Genomic DNA, 25,369 nt, shown 5'->3' with positions numbered 1-25,369 from the left:
TGGTTTCAATGGTTTGTCATTTTTATTGGTTGTTGCATTCGAATGACATGAATATATTTGATTAAAGCTAAAAGTGATGTCTTTTTTTTATTTTCAATCTTTCACAAGATGATCTGTATTCAATTTGATACTAAGGTGAAAATTTCGAGAATTGACGATGGAAGAAAATATATGGATAGTAGGTTTTTTGCTTATTTGGAGTCCAATAATATAGTACATTAGACAAATTTTCCTTATATTAATCCACAAAATGGTTATATTAGTGCACAAAATGGTATTGCTGAAAGTAAAAACAGGCATCTATTGGAGGTAGATCAATCTCTTATGTTCACTATGAACCTACGCAAAGCATACTGGGAAGATGGCTTGCATCTGCATACTGGGGAGATGGCTTGCATCTGCTTATTTTATCAGTAGAATGCTCCCAAGACCTTTGATTTTATGAGTCCTTTAGAGTTTCTATAAGGAAAGAATTCATACATTGTTCTACCAAAAGTATTTGGGTGTGTTTGCTTTGTCCATATTAGGACGGTGGAAAAGTTCAACCCCAAAGCTCTAAATGTATATTTGTTGGGTATTTTTCAACATAGAAGGGATATGAGTGTTATCACTCTCCATCTATGGAAATACTTTGTCAGTATGAATATTACCTTCTGAGAACTCATCTCTTTGGAGGGAGAAGGGGGAGAATAATGAGCAAGAAGAGGTAATCTCGAATTCTGTGTTCTGAATGATATGTGTAACAAGACAAGGAGCAATTAGATAATCTTGTGTCTCCTCTATTAAAGTATGTGTTTATATATAAATTACAAGACATTGTTAAGGCAACTCCTAAGAATCCTTTATCAATCAATTAGTATTGAAACCTTTGATGAAAAGAAGAAAAAGAGAGCAGAAGATTTGAGAGAAAATACTTAATTATCCCCCTCAAGCCAATTGGGATATATATACTACTTATAAGTACATACTAGGTAAGAAAATAAATTAATTCCCTAATTATACCCTAATCATATCCCAATCATATCACACTATCATATCCCTAATTATCAGTACAAATCTAGGCTATTTACAGAAATAATCTCAACACTCCCCCTCAAACTAGAGCGTGCATATCATATGCTCTTAGCTTGTTACAAATATACTCGATTCGTGGTCCTCGAAGTGATTTTGTGAAAACATTAACTAGCTGATCATTTGAGTTGACAAAACTAGTAGAAATGCATCCAGACTCAATCTTTTGCCTAATAAAATGGCAATCCACCTCTATATGCTTCGTCCTCTCATGAAAAACTGGATTTGATGCAATATGGAGGGCAACTTGATTATCACATATCAACTTCATTTGGCCAGTATCGCTATATTTTAATTCCTGAAGGAGTTGTTTCAACCAGATGAGTTCGCATGTTGCTAAAGCCATAGCTCAATATTCTGCTTCTGCACTTGATCTTGCAACCACACTCTGTTCTTTACTTTTCTAGGATATTCCCTCCAATCATAATACAATATCCCGAAGTAGATTGTCTATCTAAAGGGGAACCTGCCCAATCTGAATTAGAATAGCCAACAATTTGTGAGTGACCCTTGTCCTCATAGAGTATACCCTGTCTTGGAGCTCCTTTGATATATCTAAGAATGCAAATGATTGCATCCCAGTGACTACTTTATAGAGTTTGAAGAAATTGACCAACCACACTTACAGCAAAGGAAACATCTGGTCGTGTGATAGTGAGATAATTGAGCTTGCCGATTAATTTTCTGTATCTAGTAGGATTTTTAAGTGGCTCCCCCTATTCAGGAACAAGCTTAACATTTGGATCCATGGGAGTGTCCACATGTTTACAGTCTAACATGCCTGTTTCTTCTAATATATACAAAGTATATTTCCGTTGAGAAATTGCAATACTTGTTTTAGACTATGCCACTTCAATTCCTAAGAAATATTTCAATTTTTCCATATCTTTAGTTTGAAAATGACTGAACAAATGTTGCTTAAGCTTAGAGATTCCATCATGATCATTTCCTGTAATGATAATATCATCAACATAAACCGCTAAATAGATGCATCTATCACCATTATATTGAAAAAATACAGAATGATCAGAATTATTTCGAGACATTTCCAACTGTTGAACTACAGTGCTAAATCGTTCAAACCATGCTCTTGGAGACTGTTTTAGCCGATACAAAGAGCGCCGAAGATGACATTCTAAGCCTGACTCCTCCTGAGCAACAAACCCTGGAGATTGCTCCATATAAACTTCTTCAGCGAGCTCTCCATGAAGAAAGGCATTTTTAATATCCAGTTGATGCAGGGTCCAGTGATTAATTGCAGCCAATGAGATAAGGAGGCGAACAGAAGCTATTTTGGCTACGGGAGAGAAAGTATCACTGTAATCAAGCCTAAAAATCTGTGTAATCTTTAGCTACAAGGAGCTTTAAGGCGATCAATTTTGCCATCAGGTCCCACTTTAACTGTGTAAACCCATCGACAACCAACAGTGTTCCCAAGTTCCATTGTTATGCAGAGCATTCATTTCTTCAACCATGGCATTACACCAACTAGGATGATATTAGCTTCTCTAACTGTCTTGGGTATGGAAACAACAGCACAACAGAGACAAAAATATAATAGGAAGGAGTCAAATGATGGTAACTCATAAAATTATAAATGGGATGAGGATTTCGGGAAGAGCGAATACCTTTTCGAAGAGCAAGAGGAGGAGTAGCTGCTGTTGTTGAAATCATGACCGAAGTAGGTGATGACGGAACAGGAGGTAAGTCATTAGAAGTACCTGCATTAGGGAGAGAAATGTCATTGTTATTAGCAGATGGGTGAGACCGACGTGTATAGACTTGAAGAGTTGGCATAGAAGTGGGAGATGGACACTTGCGGCAAAGAAGAAATAGGAGTCGGAGGTACAAGGAAAGCGCTAGGGACAAAAGTTTTGTGTGTTGGACTAGAAGAAAAGTAATGAGAGGTTTCAAAAAAGGTGACACTTGCAGACACAAAATATATGTTAATAGTAGGATTATAGCATTTGTAATTTTTTTGAAGCCGTGAATAGCCGAGAAAGACACATTTAACTGATTTGGGTTAGAATTTGTCTTTGCCAGGAGTATGATCATGAACAAAGCATATACATCTGAAAACATGCAGAGACAACTGGGCGGAATATCTTAATGCAAGAAATGAGTGAAATGAGTGAACAAGGAAGACAAATATTCTCTTGCATTATTACTTCGCAATATCTTAATGCAAACACCAAATTGATTATGGATTTCAGCATAAAACTTTTGAAAAATAGGGAACAAATCAGAATGATTTTTCATCAAAAAAAGCCAAGTGCAACGAGAATACTCATCAATAAAGGTAACAAAATATTGAAATCTCGGAGTTGTACTAACCCGACTTGGACTCCAAATATCTGAATGAACAATGTCAAACATAGAACTGGCCCTATTATTGATTCGCTTGGGAAAAGACTCTCGAGTTTGCTTCCCGAGTTGACAAGACTCACATTCTAAAGATGGCAAGGAAGAGAGGCTAGGAACCAGTTTTTGTAACTTGTTCAGACTTGGATGTTCCCAACGACTATAAATGAGTTCAGCGGGGGTGGAAGACACAAAAGCAAGCAGAGAGTTAGAAGTGGAAAAATAGTGCAATCCTTGTGATTCATATCATGCTCCAATCATCTTTCCAGTATTCCGGTCTTGCACAAGCACAGATTCAGTAGTGAAGATGACTGAACAGTGAAAATCTTTAGTCAATTTGCTAACAGAGATTAGGTTGTATGGACAGTCAGAGGTAAATAAAACATTAGTCAAAGGGATAGAAGGAAGGAGATATACGTTATCGATCCCTTTAACTTGAGTTTGTGAATCATTAGCTAATGTGAGTCTAGATGGTGTGGAAGGTGAAACAAGAGTAGAGAAAAGAGAGGGATTACCAGAGATATGATCAGAAGCACCAGAAGCACCAGAGTCAAGGATCCATGAACCAATGGGTAAAGACTTGGTTAGATAAGTAAAAGAATTACTAGAATGCGCAATATTTGATTGGGCCATGGAGACTGAATCTGCCAAAAAATAAGGATTTGCGCTCGTGAACAGCAAATCCGACGTTAGACGGGCTAGGTAAGCGATTGAACCTACTGGGTTAGAGTCGTCGTCGTCGGGCGATGCTAGAGAAAGAGTCGCCGGCGTGAAACGGTCGTCGGAAGATGGTACACGCATCCGCGCGTGGCTGGAGGGCGTGTGAAGGCGGGCTGAACAGGTGATTGAACCTGCTGGGCTGGAGTCGTCGGCGCCGGGTGAGGCTGGAGGAAGAATCACCGGCGTGAAACGATTGTCGGAAAAGGGTGCGCGCATCGGCGCGTGGCAGGAGACGGGTTGGTTGGGGCGGCGCGTGAGGCCGGATTTGCAGGCAGTGCTTCACCAGGAAGTAGATCGGATGCTGGCGTGAAAAATGAGCTGGGTGATGAGACTAACTGATTTCCAGAAAGTCACCAAAGTAAGGTGGGAGATCTTTGAGTGGCAAACCAAGTTTCTTGGCTCGATACCATGAAACCTTTGATGAAAAGAAGAAAAAGAGAGCAGAAGATTTGAGAGAAAATACTTAATTATCCCCCTCAAGCCAATTGGGATATATATACTACTTATAAGTACATACTAGGTAAGAAAATAAATTAATTCCCTAATTATACCCTAATCATATCCCAATCATATCACACTATCATATCCCTAATTATCAGTACAAATTTAGGCTATTTACAGAAATAATCTCAACAAGTATCATCAATTAGTATTAATTAGCCTATGATTATGTAATCTCTAGATTATATTCACACTCTAACATTGCCCCTCAAATTGGAGTATAGAGCATAGATGTTTATCATGCCCAATTTGCTAAAAAGATATTCTATTTGAAGCCCATTTAATGCTTTGGTAAGTAGATCACCCAGTTGCTTTCCTGTAACTTGCTTTCCTGCAACTGGTGGAAATTAAATTTCCTTGAATCTTTTCATAGATGAAATGACAATCAACTTCAATATGCTTAATCCGTTCGTGGTATAATGGGTTGGAAGCAATGTGAAGAGTAGCCTGATTATCACATTAAAGTTTTGTGGGTGACCTAACATCCAAATTAACTTTTTTCAACCGATGATTTATCCATAGAATCTCACAATTGGATCTGGGTACCACATTTTGCTTCTTATTTTTTCAAGGTAGCATACGTATAATCAGTGTAGAGTATACCGAGTCCTGGGATCCTTTATAGATAACATAGAATTTGTTCTAGAGCGGTCCAATGTTTCACCGTAGGAGCAGACATGAATTGGCTTATAACGCATACTGCAAAAGCAATCTCCGGACGAGTCATCACTACAAGGTAGTTCAGCTTTTCAACCAACCTCTTGTGTCTCGTTGTGGATCATCATAAGGGTCTCCGTCATTCTTTGTCAGACATATATAGGAATAGGTTTAGCTTCTAATTTTCTAGCTTTTCTAGCTTCTTCTAATTTTCCGTCATTCTTGTCGGCTGTGACACTTTAATTTAGGCCTGGCACTACTCACTTTTTTATAATTTTTTTTTAATTATTAATATATTATAATAATGTATTTATATTATTTTAATTGATAATATTATTTATAATACAATTTTTTATAATAATAATTAAATAATACCAGTTATAAATTTATTGATACGTAGTTATTATATTTTATATATTTTATTATTTTTAATATATAAGAGTATTATAAAAGTTGATAATAATAAAAACTGCACAAAGTTGCCAAATTATAGAATTATTTTATATACACATGAAAGAAGCGGGTAGTCGAACGGAGTCAGAGTCCTCTCTCTCGTCAAGTTTTAAAATTTTTGGAGACTTAGGGCTCCTGTTCTTTTGTGTTACCCATCTAGGGTAATATTTACGCCGAAGTTGCCTTGCAACCCGCTTGTCAGATCTGTGGTTCGTTTGCCGTTTGGGTGTTGGGTGGAAGCGTTTAGTTGCCTTACAACCCGCTTGTCAAATCTGTGGTTCATTTGCCGTTTGGGTGTTGGGTTATCTTCCTTTAATTCGTTTGAAGATAAAGGAGTATAGAGTTTTGGTTGAAATGGTTTTTGACAGTAAGACCCATATTATTATCCTAACGTCTTCAGTAGCGGCTGAGACAGGTAAAACGTGTCTTATTTCCTCTTCATATAAGTGGGTCATTGATTCTGGTGCCACAGATCACATGACAGGTAATCCTCATATTTTTACTAGTTTTTGATCTCATAAAGCACCTTCTCCTCTTATTATAGCTCATGGGTCAACCCATAATGTTGAGGGTTCTGAGACTGTTAAACCTACTCCTTCTATTACCCTATAATCTGTACTAAGTTTACCTAATCTTGCCTTTAATTTAATCTCTGAGAGTAAACTTACCAAAGACCTAAATTGTTGTGTTTCCTTTTTTCCTGATCATTGTCTCATTCAGGATTTTGTGATGAAGCAGATTATTGGTAAAGGACATGTATCTGGGAGTCTCTACATTTTGGATGCATAGGTGTCTCAGCCTGCTGCCTGCTCCAATGTCGTGTCTCCGTTTGAAGCACATTGTCGGTTGGGACACCCTTCTTTACTGGTTTGAAGAAGTTATGCCCTCAATTTCATAAGTATCTTTGCTGGGATGTGAGTCATGTCATTTTTCAAAACATCATCGAATCTCTTTAAGTGAGTCTGCTTTTGAATGAGTTTATTCAGATGTTTGGGGCCCATGTCCGGTTTGATCTAAGACTAGATTAAGATATTTTATCACTTTTGCGGATGATTACTCTAGAATGACTTGGATTTATTTTATGAAGCATTGTTCAGAAGTGTTCTCTCATTTTTCGGCCTTTTGTGCTGAAATCAAAACTCAATTTAATGTTTCTCTGAAAATTTTGCAAAGCGACAATGCTAAAGAATATATGTCAGAATCATTCTAGGCTTATGGCTCAATATGATATTCTTCACCAATCGTCATGTGTTGATACACCCGCTTAAAATGGGATAGCTGAAAGGAAGAATCCACATCTTCTTGAGACTACTAGAGCTCTATTGTTTCAAATGCAAGTTCCTAAACAATTTTAGGCTGATGCTGTCTCTACTGCATGCTTTCTCATTAATCGCATGCCCTTTGCAGTACTAAACGGTAATACTCCTTATAATGTCCTCTTTCCTAAGAAGCTATTATTTCCTCTCGAACCACGACTGTTTGGCAGTACTTGCTATGTTCGGGATGTTAGACCTCATGTGACTAAACTTGATCCTAAAGCTTTAAAGTGTATTTTCTTGGGATATTCTTGCCTTCAGAAGGGGTATTGGTGTTACTGTCCAGACCTCAACAAATATTTGGTCGCAACAGATGTAGTTTTTTCCGAGAAAGTTCCTTTTTATCCTGTTGCACAAAGGATGATGATGATGAGTGGCTCATCTATAGAATCATATATGATGGTGGGACCTCTTCGAGTATGCCTTCTGCTACACAATTTAGATGGTAACATTCTCCTAATACTCAGCCTCCTGTTAACCCGTCAGTTGTTCAAGTTTACTCTCGGAGACCAATACCTGATGATACATGTCTTGCACCAGAATCTTCTTCACCATCAGATCCACCACCGACTGACCTTGACCTCCCCATTAGTCTTCGTAAAGGTAAACGACAGTGTGAATCTATCTATTCTGTTGCTAATTTTTTGTCTTATGATCACCTGTCTTCTTCTTCTACGTCCTTAACTGGATGGCGTGATGCAATGTTTGAGGAAATCAAGGGTGTAGATGAAAATCATACTTGGAAACTAGTTGGTTTACCCTCTGGCAAGAAGGCTGTGGGTTGTAAATAGGTTTTGCCATCAAAGTCAATCCAGATGGCTCCATAGCGAGGCTTAAGGTCCGTCTTGTTGCCAAAGGTTATGCCCAAACTTATGGTGTTGACTATTCTGACACTTTTTCTTCTGTGCAAAAATGACCTCAGTCCGCTTATTCATCTCCCTAGTTGCTTCTCAGCATTGGCCTTTACACCAATTAGATATCAAGAACGGATTTTTACATGGTGACCTCCAAGAGGAGGTGTATATGGAGCAACCACCAGAGTTTGTTGCTCAGGGGGAGTATGAGAAAGTTTGCCATTTGAAGAAATCTTTGTATGGTTTGAAGCAAAGTCCCCGTGCATGGTTTGGAAAGTTTTTTGAAGTTGTTCAAAAACTTGGATTGAAAAAAAGCAAGTGTGAACATTCAGCTTTCTATAGAAATTCAGATACTGGTATTATTCTCCTTGTTGTATATGTTGATGATATTGTCATTACAGGGAATGATAGGGAATGATAGTACAGGGATCTCTTCTCTCAAAAACTACTTGCATGCGAGTTTTTATACCAAAGACTTGGGTCAGCTTAAGTATTTCTTAGGAGTCAAAGTCTTCAGGAGTAAAAAGGGAATTTTCCTGTCTCAAAGGAAGTATATACTTGATTTGCAGAAACTGGGAAGATGGGAGCTAAACCATGTAGCACACCAATGATTACTAATATATGTATTACAAAAGATGATGGAGACCCTTGTGATGATCCAGAGAGGTACAGGAGATTGGTTGGAAAACTGAACTATTTTATGGTGATGACTCGACCAGATATTGCTTTTGCAGTAAGTGTTGTAAGCCAGTTTATGTCTGCACCTATGGTGAAATATTGAGTTGCTCTAGAATAAATTCTATGTTATCTAAAAGAGACTCGTGGACTCGGTATACTCTACAGAGATCATGGGCATACTGCACTTGAGTGTTTTTCTGATGCTGACTGGGCGGGATCTAAAAGTGATATAAGGTCGACTACGGGCTACGGTGTAAGGAAACCTAGTGTCTTTGAAAAGTAAGAACCAAAATGTTGTATCTAGATCGAGTGCCGAGTCAGAATATAGGGCCATGGCTCAATCGACTTGTAAGATTTTGTGGATAAATCATCTACTGAAAGAAGTTGGTATGGGCGTTGCATCACCCGCGAAACTTTGGTGTGATAATTAAGCTGTTCTTCACATTGCTTTCAATCCAGTATACTATGGACGGACTAAGCATATTGAAGTTGACTGTCATTTCATCCGTGAGAAGATTCAAGAAAATTTAATCTCCACCAGTCAGGAGAGCAATTGGGTGATCTATTCACCAAAACTTTAAATGGGTCTCGAATAGAATATTTTTTTAACAAGTTGGACATGATAAATATTTATGAGCCAACTTAAGGGGGAGTGTTACAGGTTATATAGGAAATAAATATATTAATATAGATGGGTTAGTTACTTAATCCTTAATCTCAAGGATTGTATAATCATAGGCTTGATTTTCCTTCCTGTTTAGATACCGTCTCTCATCTATAAATAGGTTGTAATCTCTATTGTGAAGGATAACAAAATATTATATTTCTGCATTATGTTAAGTGTAATTGGGTGCTTGTCTGTTTTGCTTTTTGTAGATGGCATTTGAACTTTATGGCATGCTAGCTGGGAATGTCAGTCCAATGACAGGGGAAAATGTCAAGCCTGCTTATGGAGGTGAAGAAGAGGCATTCTTGAAAAAAGTTGTTACCCCTATCTACGATGTGATTGCAAAGGTGTTGCATGTGGCTTGTTCTTTCTCCATTTCTGGTCTAAAAGTTTGTCTTTTTCCTTATTTCTGAGTCTAAAATATAATTATGATTGTGTTCGTTGATTATTGACAGGAAGCTAAAAGGAGTCAAAAGGGGAGATCAAAGCATTCTCAATGGAGAAACTATGATGATTTAAATGAATACTTCTGGTAGTAGTCTTATGTCTTCCAGTGTTCCTCTGCTTGATGTATTTATTCTACTGATTAATTTATGATCGTATGATTTGCAGGTCAGTTGATTGCTTTCGGTTAGGTTGGCCAATGCGTGCAGATGCTGATTTCTTTCACCTACCTCCTGAAAAATCCCGAAATGAGAGAAATGGGGTAAGCAATGGCTGATTTCCTCTGCTCTATCTTTTCTTAAATGTTATATTTCTGTCTATAAAGTATTATAAAGGGAAAAATAACCTTTTTTATCAGCTGCGGCCTGTAGAGTTGAATGGTGGAAATAGTTAAAGTATTTTACTGAATGCATCAGGACTTGTTGGCATTATAATATGAACATTTGAATATTTAAACTCTTAGTTTGTAATTTATTATAAGGCAATTAGTCTTGTAGTTGTGAGTGTGAGTTTGGATAGACTGATTGCATTAGGACCATCTGTGAGAGCTACCTTTCTCTTGTTTAATTTGTTTCGCTTGCTTTGGCTCAGCACTGCAAACAGACATTAGTAGACCTGCGGTGTTGAAAGTTAAGTTGAAACTGCAGTGTAATGGAAATACAAGTTAGGTTGAAATGCTTCTGAAGCAAATTCTAACCTCTTAGTAAATGGTGGAAAAATTTTGGATTCTAATTTGGATGGTCAGTGATGATGGATAAATCAATTAGCAGGATTAATCCAAGGATCAGGTATAAGGAACTTGGAGTTGATAAAAGGAGTTTCTACATGTTGCATTTGGTGGATTGAACAATACAATAGGAAAAACATGTATATAAGGCGGATCAAAATCAGCTAATGCTCTTCCCCTCAGGATTGGCCAATATGTCTTTTTTGTGCATAAATGGTTGTAGAAAAGGAAGCCTGAAATTCTAGCTGATAATATTGCCAGAAGCTTCCCATTGGTTGGTCAAAATGCTTTTTACAGTTTTAAAACTTAAAATTTAGTGAAGTTAGATGCAGGTATCTTTTTGAAACTGAAATTACCAATCAATAGCTATAAATTAAGAGACTGTTTACCTCTTGTTTACTGCTGTTTCTTCATATTTTGAGAATTAAAAACTTTACTTTTAGTGTGTTTAAAATAACATTTTCACTTATTTCTTTTCCTTGGTGTAATATAAAGCTGGTTTTCCAAAAGTCACTAAGATTTTCCCAGTTCAAAAATAATGCACTTGAAGTACTTATTTCAAAAGCAGTGCTCTTAAAAACATCAACCAATTATGCTCTAAGAAAATTTCAAAGGTTGAAGGATACATTCTTTCCAGCTTTTCCCTTTGTCCTTGTTACTTCATCTGCACTTTCATGTGGAATTTTCTCTTTTTATGTTGTGAAATTTGAAAGAAATTTCCTACTCTTATGCCTTACCAAAAAGTGAGCCAAGTGAAAGAGGAAAGGAGCAACAGCAAGTAATGAAGGTAGCTACATTCTTCTCTAGTTCTCAACAGAAGAACTTGAGATGATCTGGCATCTGCCTAGCCTTGGAGACATGGGTACCAAAAGTCCCTCTTCTACCTGTATATTTTGTGATTTTTTAAGTTCTTCTAATTCTACGCTTGGTGCACTGCACCCAATTGGACACTTTATAGTGTTATGAAGGGAATATTCTGAATAACAAAGTGCATCCCATGGTTTTAAATCGCGATCGCGGCCGCGTTCGCGGCCGCGGTCGCGGATAACGGAAACAGGTCTGTAACAGCCGTAACGTAACGGTAACGGCCTGGCGCTACGCAAATTTTTCAAATCAATTTGCAAAGTTCATAAAATGATATGATATCAATAGATTTAATTCAGAACAATGTATACAAATATATAATAAACATAAATATATCAAATATATTACTATTTAGCTTAAATTAAATGCCATATAGGAAATTACCAACCTCACTACCACCAAAAAGAACGTCGTGCAGGTTCTTGTTGGTCTTGACTTTGGCTCTCTGAGCTTTGATCATTAAGGTGATGCTGCTGATGTTGATAGTATTGTTGTGGATCAAAACTGAATAAAGAATCACCACCCATAATATCATTAGGATCACCATAAGTTGGCTGAGGGTATGATAAAGCTGACTCTGCTCCTGATAAGGGGTAATATGAATATGCAGGAGGATAATTTGTTGGATATGGCACCCCTCTAAATTGGCCATGGAACCCATAATTTGATGAAGTATCTTCAGATGATGAGCTACCACCAGGTCCACCACCATACATAAAATTTGGATTATGCGTGCCAGCGTTGTATCCATAATTTAATGAATCAATTGACCCCTCCTCCTCATATGCAACATCCTTACCTCTTGTTTGGGATGTTTCAGCACCACCAGTACTAGAACTATGAGAGCCTCGTGATCTTTGATATGTACGCATCGGAGATGGTTCAGAAGCAATTCTAATTCCACTTTGTCTTTGACTAGGTGGATCTTGTGAACTACGACTACCACCTCCTTCAACTGTGGTTCCTCCTCCACCTTGATCACCACCACCATCATCATCATCACTACTAGAGCTGGATAAAATAAAAGAATCATCATCACCAGCAGTACCTTGTTGTCCTTGAGTTTGAGTGGCAGATTCAGACTGTGATGGAGCATTACCCGCCTCTTCATCATCTAACCATGGATTTGGTTGCCCATCAAGCAATGGAGATTCCCTTTCCTCCAACCAAGAGTTTAACGGATCATCTTCTTCAAAAATATAATCCAAATTAATTGGATCGTAGCTCCTGTCTAACTCCTGTTGGCTCTTTCTTGTCACATTTCTGATTTTCAGCCTCATGTTGTAGTGCACAAAGACAAGTGCATGTAATTTTTGATACTTCAATCTGTTTCTTGTCTTTGTGTGAATGAGAGAAAATGTACTCCAATTTCTCTCGCAGTTTGAAGCTGAAGTTGTTTGGCTCAGTACTTTAATAGCAATTTTTCTCAACTCAGGAGCACTTTCTCCATAATTAATCCACCACTCAGCTGCAAAATATTTTAAAATTTTTATTATTTTTATGAACTTAGCTATATAAAAAGGAACGAACAAAAATAATTTATACTTATTTTATAAACTTAGTACCTGGATTAGTGAACTTAATTGCCTTTTGCGCCAAAGCTGTTCCAAAACTCTCTATTTTGTCCCGAAAAAGTAGGGCCTACATGTTCTAAATTCCAGTAAGTTAACTTCAAGTTCAAAAGCAACAGTTCAAGCTTCAAGCCTTCAACTACACTAACATAGTAGTAACACTTGAGAATTAGCTTGTTAGTTGTTACTTACTTGATTTAATGCTTTTCCTTGATTTACTAAATCCCCCTCTAGACGTTGAATCACATTTTTGAGACCCAACATGATCTCATTATCATTTCCAATATCATGTGGGCCATATTGATATTGAGGATTTAGAAAATATCCTGCAAAATAAAATATGAAGATAGATAATAAGTTATCTTTTAATTTAACAATTTAACTTTCTAAACTATCAAATTATAATATAATGTTCTTACCAGCGGCATGTAAGTCATGATGCAATTGAAAATTCCATCTATGATCAATTATTCTCCAATATTCCAAATAGCTTCTACACTTTTTTTGAATAGCCAATTTTGCTCGCTCCATTGCCTCATATATAAATCCCATTGTTGGCTTGTCATCTCCATCAACTAATCTTAAAACCTTCAGGAGAGGTTCTTGAACTTTCATTATTTGTTGTGCCCTCTCCCAAAAGTTTCTTCCTTCGTTGCCTAAGCCAAGCACAATTTTCTTAGCTTCATGCGCTGGACCACTTGTTGCTTGCCCATATTTACTCATTATCCATTGCTCCGATTCAAACATATTCCTTAGCCCCACCCTATAACGGACAATAGACTCTAAAGCAATGAAGTTTGTGGCAAATCTAGTGATGCCAGGTCGAATAATATCTCTATTGTCCGTGAATTTCTTCATATAATTGACTACCCAATTATGATTATAAATAAATTGAGTAATTACCTTGGCTTGGTCAATTATTTTTTTCACACTCTTCTTCTTTCCAATATCTTCCAAAATCAAATCAATACAATGAGCACTACAAGCAGTCCAATATAGATTAGGGAATTTCTCCATTAGTTTCTTCCCTCCTAATTTAATGGCAGCTTCGTTATCCGTTACCACTTGGACAACTTTTTGAGGGCCAATTTCTTCCACTACTTCTTTCATAATTTTAAAATAGTATTCTCCATCTTTATGCTCCACATTGGATGCATCAACAGACTTGTGGAACACTGTGCCTCTGTTTGAGTAGACAAAGAAATTTACTATACTCATACGTGTTGGCCCACTCCAACCATCACACATTATGGTAACTCCCCTCTCCTTCCATATTCCATCAAATGAGACTATATATTTTTTCATCTCATTGTACTCATTTTTCAAATAAACTTCTGCAATTTCATAAGCACTAGGTGGAGATACATTAGGCCCGATTTCTGCTGCTGTTCTTAAAAGTGGTTTTGTCCACGGTGACTCAACAATACTGAAGGGAAGTCTATTATGTATAACAAAATTTCCAAATGCTTTCAACATTTTCTCCTTCTGTGCCTTCAACCATTTACTTTTTAATTTTGGCTGCTTTTGTTGAGCTCTGCTTCTCTCTATCTCAACTTCTGTGGCAGCCAACCGAGATGCCGGTGTAGATACTTCTGCATATCTTTGTGCTTCTCTACCTCTCTCACGTGTAGTAGCAGAACGACCCAACACTTGTCTGCTACTACCACCAACATCAAATCTAGATCCAGTTCTCCTTCTAAATTCATCTTCTTCCAACTGTCTCATGCTCGCCCGTTTCGCCATTTCCATTTCGATGTCCTCCTCCTCCTCCTCCTCTTCATCATCTTCGATTCTATTTATATTCATAATTTCTTCTTCTAATTCTCTTTCTCTTTTTTCTTTATCCTTTTTAGCTAATCGGTATTCTTTCAGGAAAGCGGCCATATCCTTCTTAACTTGGGAAGAAACTTTCTGACAACCTGCAATTTGACCAGGTATATTAGCCAAGTGCAATTTCAATCTCGTTATTCCACCTGTGACTTTTCTCCCACAGAAATTACAAATCAGTTCTCCTTTTTTCCCTGTAGGTGTTGCAAACTTCCACCCAATATCTTCACTTGGTTTACCACCTCCTTGAGTAGAACTAGAACCACTTCCACGAGGCATTTTCAATACAAATATTTAATAACTGTTCATAAAAATTAAAAGATATCAAATGTCAAATACAGGGAAGGCAAATATTTTTTTTCATAACTAATATTTTAATTTTAACCTAACTCCATACATTAATTTCTATTTAACATAAATTATATAAATATGAAATTTTTAATTGTCAGACTACAAGTCTTAGTCTACCACTATTAATTTAACTCAAAACTAACACTTTAATCCACAAAAATAAAAAAAAAAAATTACAGCAACTAAAAATAAATTAATTTCATAATAATTTCTGAAAAATAGTCTAAACTAAACTAACAAAAACCATACAATTTATAGATCTAACAAATTAATAGCCTAAAAGTATATTTTTAACTCAAAATTACTAATTTAATCAACAAAAATTAAAAAAAAAAAATTACAGCAACTCAAAATAAATTAAATTCATAATAATTTCTGAAAAATAGTCTAAATTAAACTAACAAAAACCATACAATTTATAGATCTAACAAATTAATAGCCTAAAAGTATATTTTTAACTAAAAAATACTAATTTAATCAACAAAAATTAAAAAAAAAAATTACAGCAACTAAAAATAAATTAAATTCATAATAATTTCTGAAAAATAGTCTAAATTAAACTAACAAAAACCATACAATTTATAGATCTAACAAATTAATAGCCTAAAAGTATATTTTTAACTCAAAAATACTAATTTAATCAACAAAAATTAAAAAAAAAAAAATTACAGCAACTAAAAATAAATTAAATTCATAATAATTTCTGAAAAAGAGTCTAAATTAAACTAACAAAAACCATACAATTTATAGATCTAACAAATTAATAGCCTAAAAGTATATTTTTAACTCAAAACTACAAATTTAATCTACAAAAATTAAAAAAAAAAAATACAGCAACTTTAATTAAAAATACACAGAAATATTAACTCACCTTTTAGAAGAAATTGCCTTGAAATGAAGTAGTTAATGGTAGATTGAAGCTTGTAATTGTAAATGAGAAATGTTTAGGGAAGCTTGAGATTGAGATATTTGAGAGAAAAGGAAGAGAAAGTTGGAAATTTTAGTTGAAAAATGAAGTTGTCTGCTGTGTTTGCTGGAGAAAGAGGGCAAAAGTGGTCATGCATAGCTGGATTCCACAATCTGAACATATTCTCTGCAGGCTGAAATTTTTGTTGGATAAAGTAACGGCCGTTACCGTTACTTCACTGTCGGTAACGGCCGTTACCGTTACATAACGGCCGTTACGGCCGCAATTCAGGGGGGGCCGTTGGGTAACGGCCTAACGGGTAACGGCCCCCCCTGATACCGTTACATAACGGCCGTTACGTTACGTAACGGCCGTTATTTGATACCCTGCATCCAATGAGCAATGACTAGGTCCACGAGGACAAAAATACATTTAAAAATGTTAAGTTGAATAACTACTAACTAGTCAAAACATTATCTTGCTTCATAATTTCAATATTTTATGCTCCATACTTTAGGATGTTATGTTAGGGATAGCAATTATAAATATTGGTATTTTGATGATACATGATGGTAATGTTTGGTAAAACCTAATTATTGCTTTATAAATATGATTTGATATACCCCTTCACACCCACAAAATAGGCTTGCTTTCCTTTTTCGTTTTTCCTAAATCATAGGTTACTTTCCTTTTTTAGATGATAATTTATTTATTATCTTCCTAATATACCTGTATTTAATATACCTTGAACAAGTAAAATTTATTAGTTTCAAGCGTGATTCCATAATGGAAATTATAAGTGGGGGGCATTTTAGGAAAACAATATAAAGTTTATTGCTTCAACTATATTAACTACATTTTTCTTAATCTATGTGAAGCTAACTATAATTTTATCTTTTTAAAAGAGAAAGTCATTTTTCACACTTTGATTATCTTATTAGAACTTTTATATATAAATTTGTTAAATATATTTTATATTTTAAATTAGAATTTAAGAATGGAAAATAAGTTATCTTATTGAAAAATATTATTCATGGAAAACATTTTTCAAATACAAGTTATTTTTTGCAAACAAACGGAGGCTAACGTAGATAATGCTTTTACTCGTTTTATGTGCTATCCAGAGCCTATTAAGGATCTGTTTTCATATCCTTTGGGTAATAGCTAATGAGTCATGTAAATTAATATGTTGACTTATTTGATTATTTGATTATTTGCTTCCTGTTTAAATATAATTCTTTGTGTATAAGTAGTCATGTAAACCAATTATAAAGATTAAGAGTGAAATACAAAAAAACCCTAAATTTTTCCAAAATTCTTCATGGTATCATAGCCTTTTCTTGATTTTAGGGTTCAAATTCAATTTTTCCTCTTTAGGGTTTCAAAACCCTAGATCTACCCTTTTTGGTACTAACCCATTTAGGAGCCTTTCCTCCTCTCACTGCCGACACCAGGAGAATTGCCGGACTGTCGCCGGCTGATCGCCTAGCTCCGACGTCGGAAAAGCCTGCGCGTGAGACTCACGTGCCTCGCGCGTCTCATCGCTTCCCGGCGCGTGACCAATCGCCTGACGCTGCTTCGCCGCTTCGATCACTCCGGCGATGATTCCGACCATTTTTCCGGCCTTCTCGTGCTTCTACCCAGTATTTTGGTGAATCGATTGGGCTCTCGTGTGTACAACCTTGGGTACCTCCTATAATTTCGCGGTTCATAAATCTTTACCATGGCAGAAGGTAAAAGGATCTCGATTCCTAACTCTGATTACTCATCCTCTGGTGCCACATCTAACTTTGTAAAGTCAGGTAAAGTTTCCTCTCTTAATAATGTTCCATGTCTGGTGCGAATAAACACATGATAGGCTCTTCTAAAAGCTTTCTCAATTATTTTCCTTCTCTAACCAAAAATAGTGTCAGAATTGCTGATGCTCTTTTACTCCCATATTCGGAACAGGTTGTGCTATTTGCACATCCAACATTAAATTATCATTTGTCCTTCATGTTTCCCACTTTCCTGTCAACATTTTATCTGTCAGTGCTATCACCAATGCCCTTAAATGTAAAATTGAATTCTTTCCTGAACATTGTGTTATTCAGGATCTTGGCACAGGAAAGAGGATTGACAATGGTAGGCTGTATGATGGCTTATATATGTTGGAGGGTGATCCAGGTTCTTCGATATCTCAAGCCTGTTTTGGAGAAAATAAGGATGTTAATAAGGAAATAATACAGTAGCACAGTTGGTTAGGGCATCCATATTTTTTTGTCTTAGAAAAACTTTATCCTAATTTATTTGCTAGAACTCAATTTGATTCTCTGTTTTGTGATGCTTGTGAGTATGCTAAACACACTAGAACATTCTATCCTTTGAGTCATTATAAAAGTCAAATTCCTTTTGTGACTATTCATTTTGATGTTTGGGGGCCTACTCAAACTGTCTCCTTGTCTGGTAATCGATGGTGTTGAGATTATTTCTGTATATTGAGATTATTTCTGTAAATAGGCTAGATTTGTAGTGATAATTAGGGATATGATTGTGTGATATGATTGGGATATGATTAAGGCTATAATTAGGGAATTAATTTATTTTCTTACCTAGTATGTACTCTTGTAAGTAGTATATATACCCCAATTGGCTTGATGAGAATAATAAAGTATTTTCTCTCAAATCTTTTACTCTTTTTCTTCTTTTCATCAAAGTTTCATGGTATCAGAGCCAAGAAATTTGGTTCACCTTTGAGTGGCAGATTTGCCACCTTACTTTGCTGACTTTTTGAAAATCAGTTAGTCTCACCACCCAGCCCATTCTCGACGCCGGCCTCCGATTTATTTTCCGGCGAAGCACCGCATCCGGACGCGCCTCCACGCGCCACCCTGCACAGCTTGCTTCTGGCCACGCACCGGCACGTGCACACTTTTCGGCGACCGTTTCACACTGGCGACCCCAGCCCAGTAGGTCCGGTTTTCAGATTTACTGTTCACAGGCGTTCTTTTTGGCAGATTCGGCTCCTTTTTGCAGATTCGGGTCCCTACTTGGTTCCTTGTTGTTTCATAATCTCTCTCGACATGTCTAAGAAGCAAAACACCCTCGATACAGGTTCTGAGTCTCTTAAACTTGTCTTTTCAATTGCTACGGTTAAGTTGCAAGGTAGTAATAATTATGTGTCTTGGGCTACATCCGTAGAATTATGGTTTGTAGGACAGGGGTATAATGATCATTTAACAAAAAATGCCACTGATATGAGTAAAAGATTGATGCTAGGTTGATGCTCAACTATGTAGTCTTTTATGGCATTCGTTAGATCCAAAATTGCTTGCTTTGTTTCAATTTTGCAAAACTTTTTGTAAGGTTTGGACTAAAGCCAAAATATTGTATACTAATGATATACAACGCATCTATAAGGTTGTGTCTGATATGGTTCACTTATAATAAAATCATCAGAATATGGCTAGTTACTTGGGTCAAGTAGAAACTCTGAAAGATGAAATTAATTCTCTTATGCCCCTTACTAATGATGTTGATGCGCAAGGACAACATGATAAATTTTTTATGGTTTTGGCATTAATTGGATTGTGATATGACCTTTGCTCTATGAAAGGTCAAATTTTGACTGGTTCAGTTATTCCAACTTTAGAAAATGTGTCAGCTAGGCTCTTACGTATTTCCCTTAGTAAGGGTGATGCTACAGATATGGAATCCTCAGTTTTGGCTGTACCACACACAGGATGCATGTTGGGCACTACATGACCTACCACCACGGTCCAATCAATTTTGATAATACTGGCAAGCTGACAGCCTATCTTGCCCAATCTAATGAAGAAGGTCTGCTTCCACAACCTACCAATAAATCTCAGGACTTAGATTCAATTACTTTAATTGGAGAGGACTATAAAGAATACTTGCAGTTCCAAGCAGCTGAGCAACACCCTCCATCTACCAGCATTGCTCACTCTAGTAATTCCTTTGCTTGTCTAACTAAGCCTTCACCTGTTGGTCCATGGATCCTAGACTCTGGTGCTTCTGATCACATCTCTGGTAATCACAATCTTTTCTCTACTCTTGTTTCACCTTCTACACCATCTAAAGTCACCTTAGCTAATAGTTCACAAACTCAAGTTAAAAGAATAGGAGATGTACAACTTCTTCCTTCTATTTCCTTAACTACTGTCTTGTTCACTCCTGAATGTTCATATAATTTAATCTCTATTAGCAAATTGACCAAAAATCTTAATTGTTCAGTAACTTTTACTGCTGATTCTGTTGTTGTGCAGGACCGAAGTACTGGGAGAATGATTGGAACAGGATCTGAGTCACAAGGATTGTACCACCTTTCCACCTCTTCAGTTGCTTTTGTTTCTACCACGTCCGCTGAGCTTATTCATAACCGTTTGGGACATCCTAATATTCTCAAATTGCAGAAAATCGTCTCGAGTCTTTCTTCTGTCTTCTTTATCATGTGAGTCATGTCAACTTGAGAAACAAACTCGGGCTTTATTTCCCAAACGAGTCAATAACAAGGCCACTTCAATGTTTGATATTGTTCATTTAGATATTTGGGGTCCAAGTTGTGTCAGTACAACTTTGGGATTTCAGTATTTTGTTATTTTTATTGATGATTATTCTCGTTGCACTTAGTTGTTTTTAATGAAGAATCGCTCTTAGTTATTCTCCATTTTTCAAGAATTTTGTGCTGAGATACATAATCAATTTGGTGTCCGCATTAAGGTTTTGCATAGTGATAATGCACGAGAATATCTTTCCTCATCTTTTTCTCATTTCTTGTCTACTCAGGGTATTACTCACCAGACTTCTTGTGCCCATACACCTCAACAAAATGGTGTTGCCGAGCGTAAAAATTGGCATTTCATTGAAACTGCCCACACCTTACTCATACATCATAATGTTTTGCTACGTTTATGGGGCGAGACGGTCCTTACTGCTTGCTACTTGATAAACCGTATGCCTTCCTCTGTTTTGCAGTATCAGAGTCCTCATTCGGTTCTCTTTCCTAACCAGACCTCCAACTAGTTGTCACTGCGAGTTTTTGGATTTATATGTTTTGTTCATGATCATACCCCTGGTAAAGACAAACTCCAGCCCAAATCAGTTAAATGCATCTTTCTTGGCTATTCTCGGCTTTAAAAAGGTTACAAATGCTATGATCCCACTACTAACAGATATTTTGTCTCTGCAGATGTTACCTTTTTTAAAACTTCCCTTTACTTTTCTTCTAGTCCAACGCACAAAACCTTTGTTCCTAGCGCTTTGCCTGTACCTACACCTCATGTCAGTCCACCCACCCCTTCAGGTCTACACTCGTCAGCCCCACCCATTTGCTACTAACAATGATACTTCTCTCCCTGATGTAGGTACTTCTAGTGTCTTACCTCCAGTTCCATCATCACCTACTTCGGTCATACCTTCAGTAGCAACAACTACTCCTCCTCTTGCTCTCCGAAAAGGTATTTGCTCTTCTCGCAATCCTCATCCCAGTTATAATTTTGTGAGTTATCATCATTTGTCTCTTTCCTATTATACTTTTATTTCCACCATGTCTGCTGTTTCTATACCCAAGACAGTTAGAGAAGCATTGGATCATCCTGGTTGGTGTAATGCAATGGTTGAGGAGATGACTGCACTTCATAATAATGGAACTTAGGAACTGGTCTTTTTACCACCTGGTAAGTCTATTGTTGGTTGTCGATGGGTTTACATAGTTAAGGTGGGACTTGACGGCAAAATTGATCGCCTTAAAGCTCGCCTTGTAGTTAAAGGTTACACACAGATTTATGGGTTTGATTACGGTGATACTTTCTCTCCCGTAGCCAAAATAGCTTCTGTTCGCCTCCTTATCTCACAGGCTGCAATTAATCACTGGGTCCTTCATCAACTGGACATTAAAAATGCCTTTCTTCATGGAGAACTCGCTGAAGAAGTCTATATGGAGCAATCTCCGGGGTTTGTTGCTCAAGGGGAGTCAGGCTTAGTATGCCTTCTTCGACGCTCATTGTATGGTCTAAAACAGTCTCCAAGAGCATGGTTCAGACGATTCAGCAATGTAGTTCAACCGTTTGGAATGTCTCGAAGTGATTTTGATCATTTCGTGTTTTTTCGACATAATGGCAATAGATGCATCTACTTGATGGTCTATGTTGATGATATTGTCATTACAGGAAATGACCATGATGGAATCTCTCAGTTTAAGCAACATTTATTCAGTCATTTCCAAACTAAAGACCTTGGAAAACTGAAGTATTTCTCAGGGATTGAAGTGGCACAGTCTAAAACAGGTATTGCAATTTCTCAACGAAAATATGCTTTGGACATATTGGAAGAAACAAGCATGTTAGACTGTAGACATGTGGATACTCCCATGGATCCAAATGTCAAATTGGTTCCTGAACAGGGGGAACCACTTAAAGATCCTGCTAGATATAGAAGATTGGTTGGCAAGCTCAATTATCTCACTATCACACGACCATATATTTCTTTTGCTGTAAGTGTAGTTAGTCAATTTCTTCAAAATCCATACAGTAGTCACTGGGATGCAGTCATTCGCATTCTTAGATATGTCAAAGGAGCTTCAGGACAAGGACTACTCTATGAGGACAAGGGTCACTCACAAATTGTTGGCTATTCTGATGCAGACTTGGTAGGTTCTTCTTCAGATAGACGATCTACTTCAGGATATTGTATTATGATTGGAGGGAATCTTATATCCTGGAAAAGTAAAAAACAGAGCGTGCTAGCAAGATCAAGTGCAGAAGCAGAATATTGAGCTTTGGCTTTAGCAACATGTGAATTCATTTGGTTGAAGCAACTCTTTAAGGAATTGAAATATAGCGATACTGGTCAAATGAAGTTGATATGAGATAATCAAGCTGCCCTCCATATTGCATCAAATCCAGTTTTTCATGAGAGGACGAAGCATATAGAGGTGGATTGCCATTTTATTAGGCAAAAAATTGAGTCCGGATGCATTTCTACTAGCTTTGTCAACTCAAATGATCAGCTAGCTGATGTGTTCACAAAATCACTTCGAGGATCACAAATAGAGTATATTTGTAACAAGCTTGGAGCATATGATATGTACGCTCCAGCTCCAGCTTGAGGGGGAGTGTTGAGATTATTTCTGTATATTGAGATTATTTCTGTAAATAGCCTTGATTTGTAGTGATAATTAGGGATATGATTGTGTGATATGATTGGGATATGATTATGCTATAATTAGGGAATTAATTTATTTTCTTACCTAGTATGTACTCTTGTAAGTAATATATATACCCCAATTAGCTTGATGGGAATAATTAAATATTTTCTCTCAAATCTTCTACTCTCTTTTTCTTCTTTTCATCAAAGTTTCAGATGGTTTGTCACCTTTATTGATTGTTGCACTCGAATGACTCGGGTCTATTTAATTAAAGCTAAAAGTGATGTATTTTCTTATTTTCAATCCTTTCATAAGATGGTTTATACTCAATTTGATGCTAAGGTGAAAATTTTGAGAACTGACAATGGAAGATAATACATGGATAGTAGCTTTTCTGCTTATTTGGAGAATAATGGGATAGTACAGCAGACTAGTTGTCCTTATACTAATGCTCAAAATGGCGTTGCTGAGAGGAAAAATAGGCATCTATTGGAGGTAGCTCGATCTCTTATGTTCACCATGAATCTACCCAAAGCATATTAGGGAGGTGCAATTCTTGTATCTGCTTATCTTATCAATAGAATGCCTCTCAAGACCCTTAACTTTATGAGCCCTTTGGCGGTTCTACAAGGGAAGAATTCATACGTTGTTCCACCAAAAGTATTTGGGTGAGTTTACTTTGTCCATACTAGGATGACAGGGAAATTGGATCCCAAGGCCCTTAAATGTGTGTTTGTTGGGTATTCTCCGACACAGAAGGGATACAAGTGTTATCACCCTCCCTCTAAGAAATACTTAGTCAGTATGGATGTTACATTTCGAGAAACTGAACCCTACTTTAGTACTACCCACTCACCTCTTCAGGGGGAGAATAATGAGCAAGAAGAGGTATCTCGAATTCTGTGATTCCGGATGATATGGTTCAACTAGAGAGTTTGAGTTCTAGTAGACAGAGGAGATGTCCAATCAGGGAGAGAGAATTGATCGTTTGGACAAGCCAGATTTGAGAAGGTATTCGAGGAGAGACAAGGCAGAAGAAGCCATTATGCAGTCTATTTAGAGTCTAAAATCTTCTTCTGGTGAGTTACCCACTCAAGAATCTTCTTCTCGTGAGTTATCCACAACTCTTGAATGCTCCAATGACTTAGATAAACCTATTGCACAAAGAAAAGCGGTCAGATCTTATACTAAACACCCTATTTCTAACTTTGTTTCTTATGAATCCATGTCTCCTTCCTATAGAGTATAGAGCCTTTGCCTTATCTAGCTCTTGGAGATCTTAAATGGAAGGAAGCAATGATTGAAGAGATGAAAGCATTGGCTAAAAATGAAACTTGGGAGCTTGACACTCTCTCACCTGGGAAGAAACTCGTTGGCTGTAAATGGGTGTTCACAGTGAAACACAAAGCTGATGGCACAATTGAACAGTATAAAGCCAGATTGGTTGCTAAAGGATTCACCCAAACCTATGGAGTGGATTATTAAGAGACATTTGCCCCAGTTGCAAAAATGAACTTAATCAGAGTTCTGTTATCCTGTGCAGCCAACTTGGACTGGGACTTGCAACAGTTTGATGTGAAGAATGCTTTCCTCCATGGAGATTTAGAGGAAGAAGTGTTCATGGAAATTTCTCCTGGGTTCGCTGATGAGAAGACATATTTATGTGAGACCCAACATCGGATGGGGAGGCTGTGATACCATATTAAATTTGGGTCAAGCTTAACTCACTCAAAAGCTAGCTCAAGGGGGAGGAGTGCTTATGGCCCATATAAGGGGCACATTGCCCTTTTCCACAATCGCTGTGGGATTCAACAAAAGCAATGCTGATCACACTCTGATTATCAAACATCACAAGAGTAAGATCACCCTTCTTATTGTGTTTGTTGATCATATAGTGATGACAGGCGATGACAAAGAGGAAATGGCTCAACTAAAGAGGTTGTTGGCTCAGGAATTTGAAATCAAAGATCTAGGAAAACTACAATATTTTGTTAGTTATGAAGGTGGCTAGATCAGAAAAAGGAATTTTCATCTCTCAAAGAAAGGACATTCTGAATCTTTTGGAAGAAACTAGTATGATGAGGTGTAAATCGGCCGAATCTCCCATTGAAAGTAATCACAAGCTGGAAGCAGGAACTAGTGAGTTCGTGGATGTTGGAAGATACCAGATATTGGTAGGAAGATTGATTTATCTCTCACACTCAACCGGATATAGCCTATACTGTTAGCTTAGTCAACCAATTCATGCATGAC

The 25,369-nt window shown here is 37.0% G+C and overlaps 1 protein-coding gene across 2 annotated transcripts in view; it reads left to right on the top strand.

The window, feature by feature from the left end:
* The window catches only part of LOC110611097 (callose synthase 3), a 65,378-nt gene that overhangs the window by 11,816 nt on the left and 28,193 nt on the right, over positions 1-25,369 (top strand). For both annotated transcript variants that reach the window (XM_043954802.1, XM_021751222.2), the window contains exons 11-13: positions 9,488-9,625; positions 9,734-9,810; positions 9,891-9,984. In XM_043954802.1, the coding sequence (XP_043810737.1) occupies positions 9,488-9,625; positions 9,734-9,810; positions 9,891-9,984 (309 nt within the window). The remainder of the gene's footprint in view (positions 1-9,487; positions 9,626-9,733; positions 9,811-9,890; positions 9,985-25,369) is intronic.

This window comes from Manihot esculenta, chromosome 3 (assembly GCF_001659605.2).
Source record: "Manihot esculenta cultivar AM560-2 chromosome 3, M.esculenta_v8, whole genome shotgun sequence".
In the NCBI taxonomy this organism is placed as follows: Eukaryota; Viridiplantae; Streptophyta; class Magnoliopsida; order Malpighiales; family Euphorbiaceae; genus Manihot; species Manihot esculenta.
The sequence above is the reverse complement of the archived record's forward strand: the minus strand, read 5'-3'. Positions and strand labels throughout refer to the sequence as shown.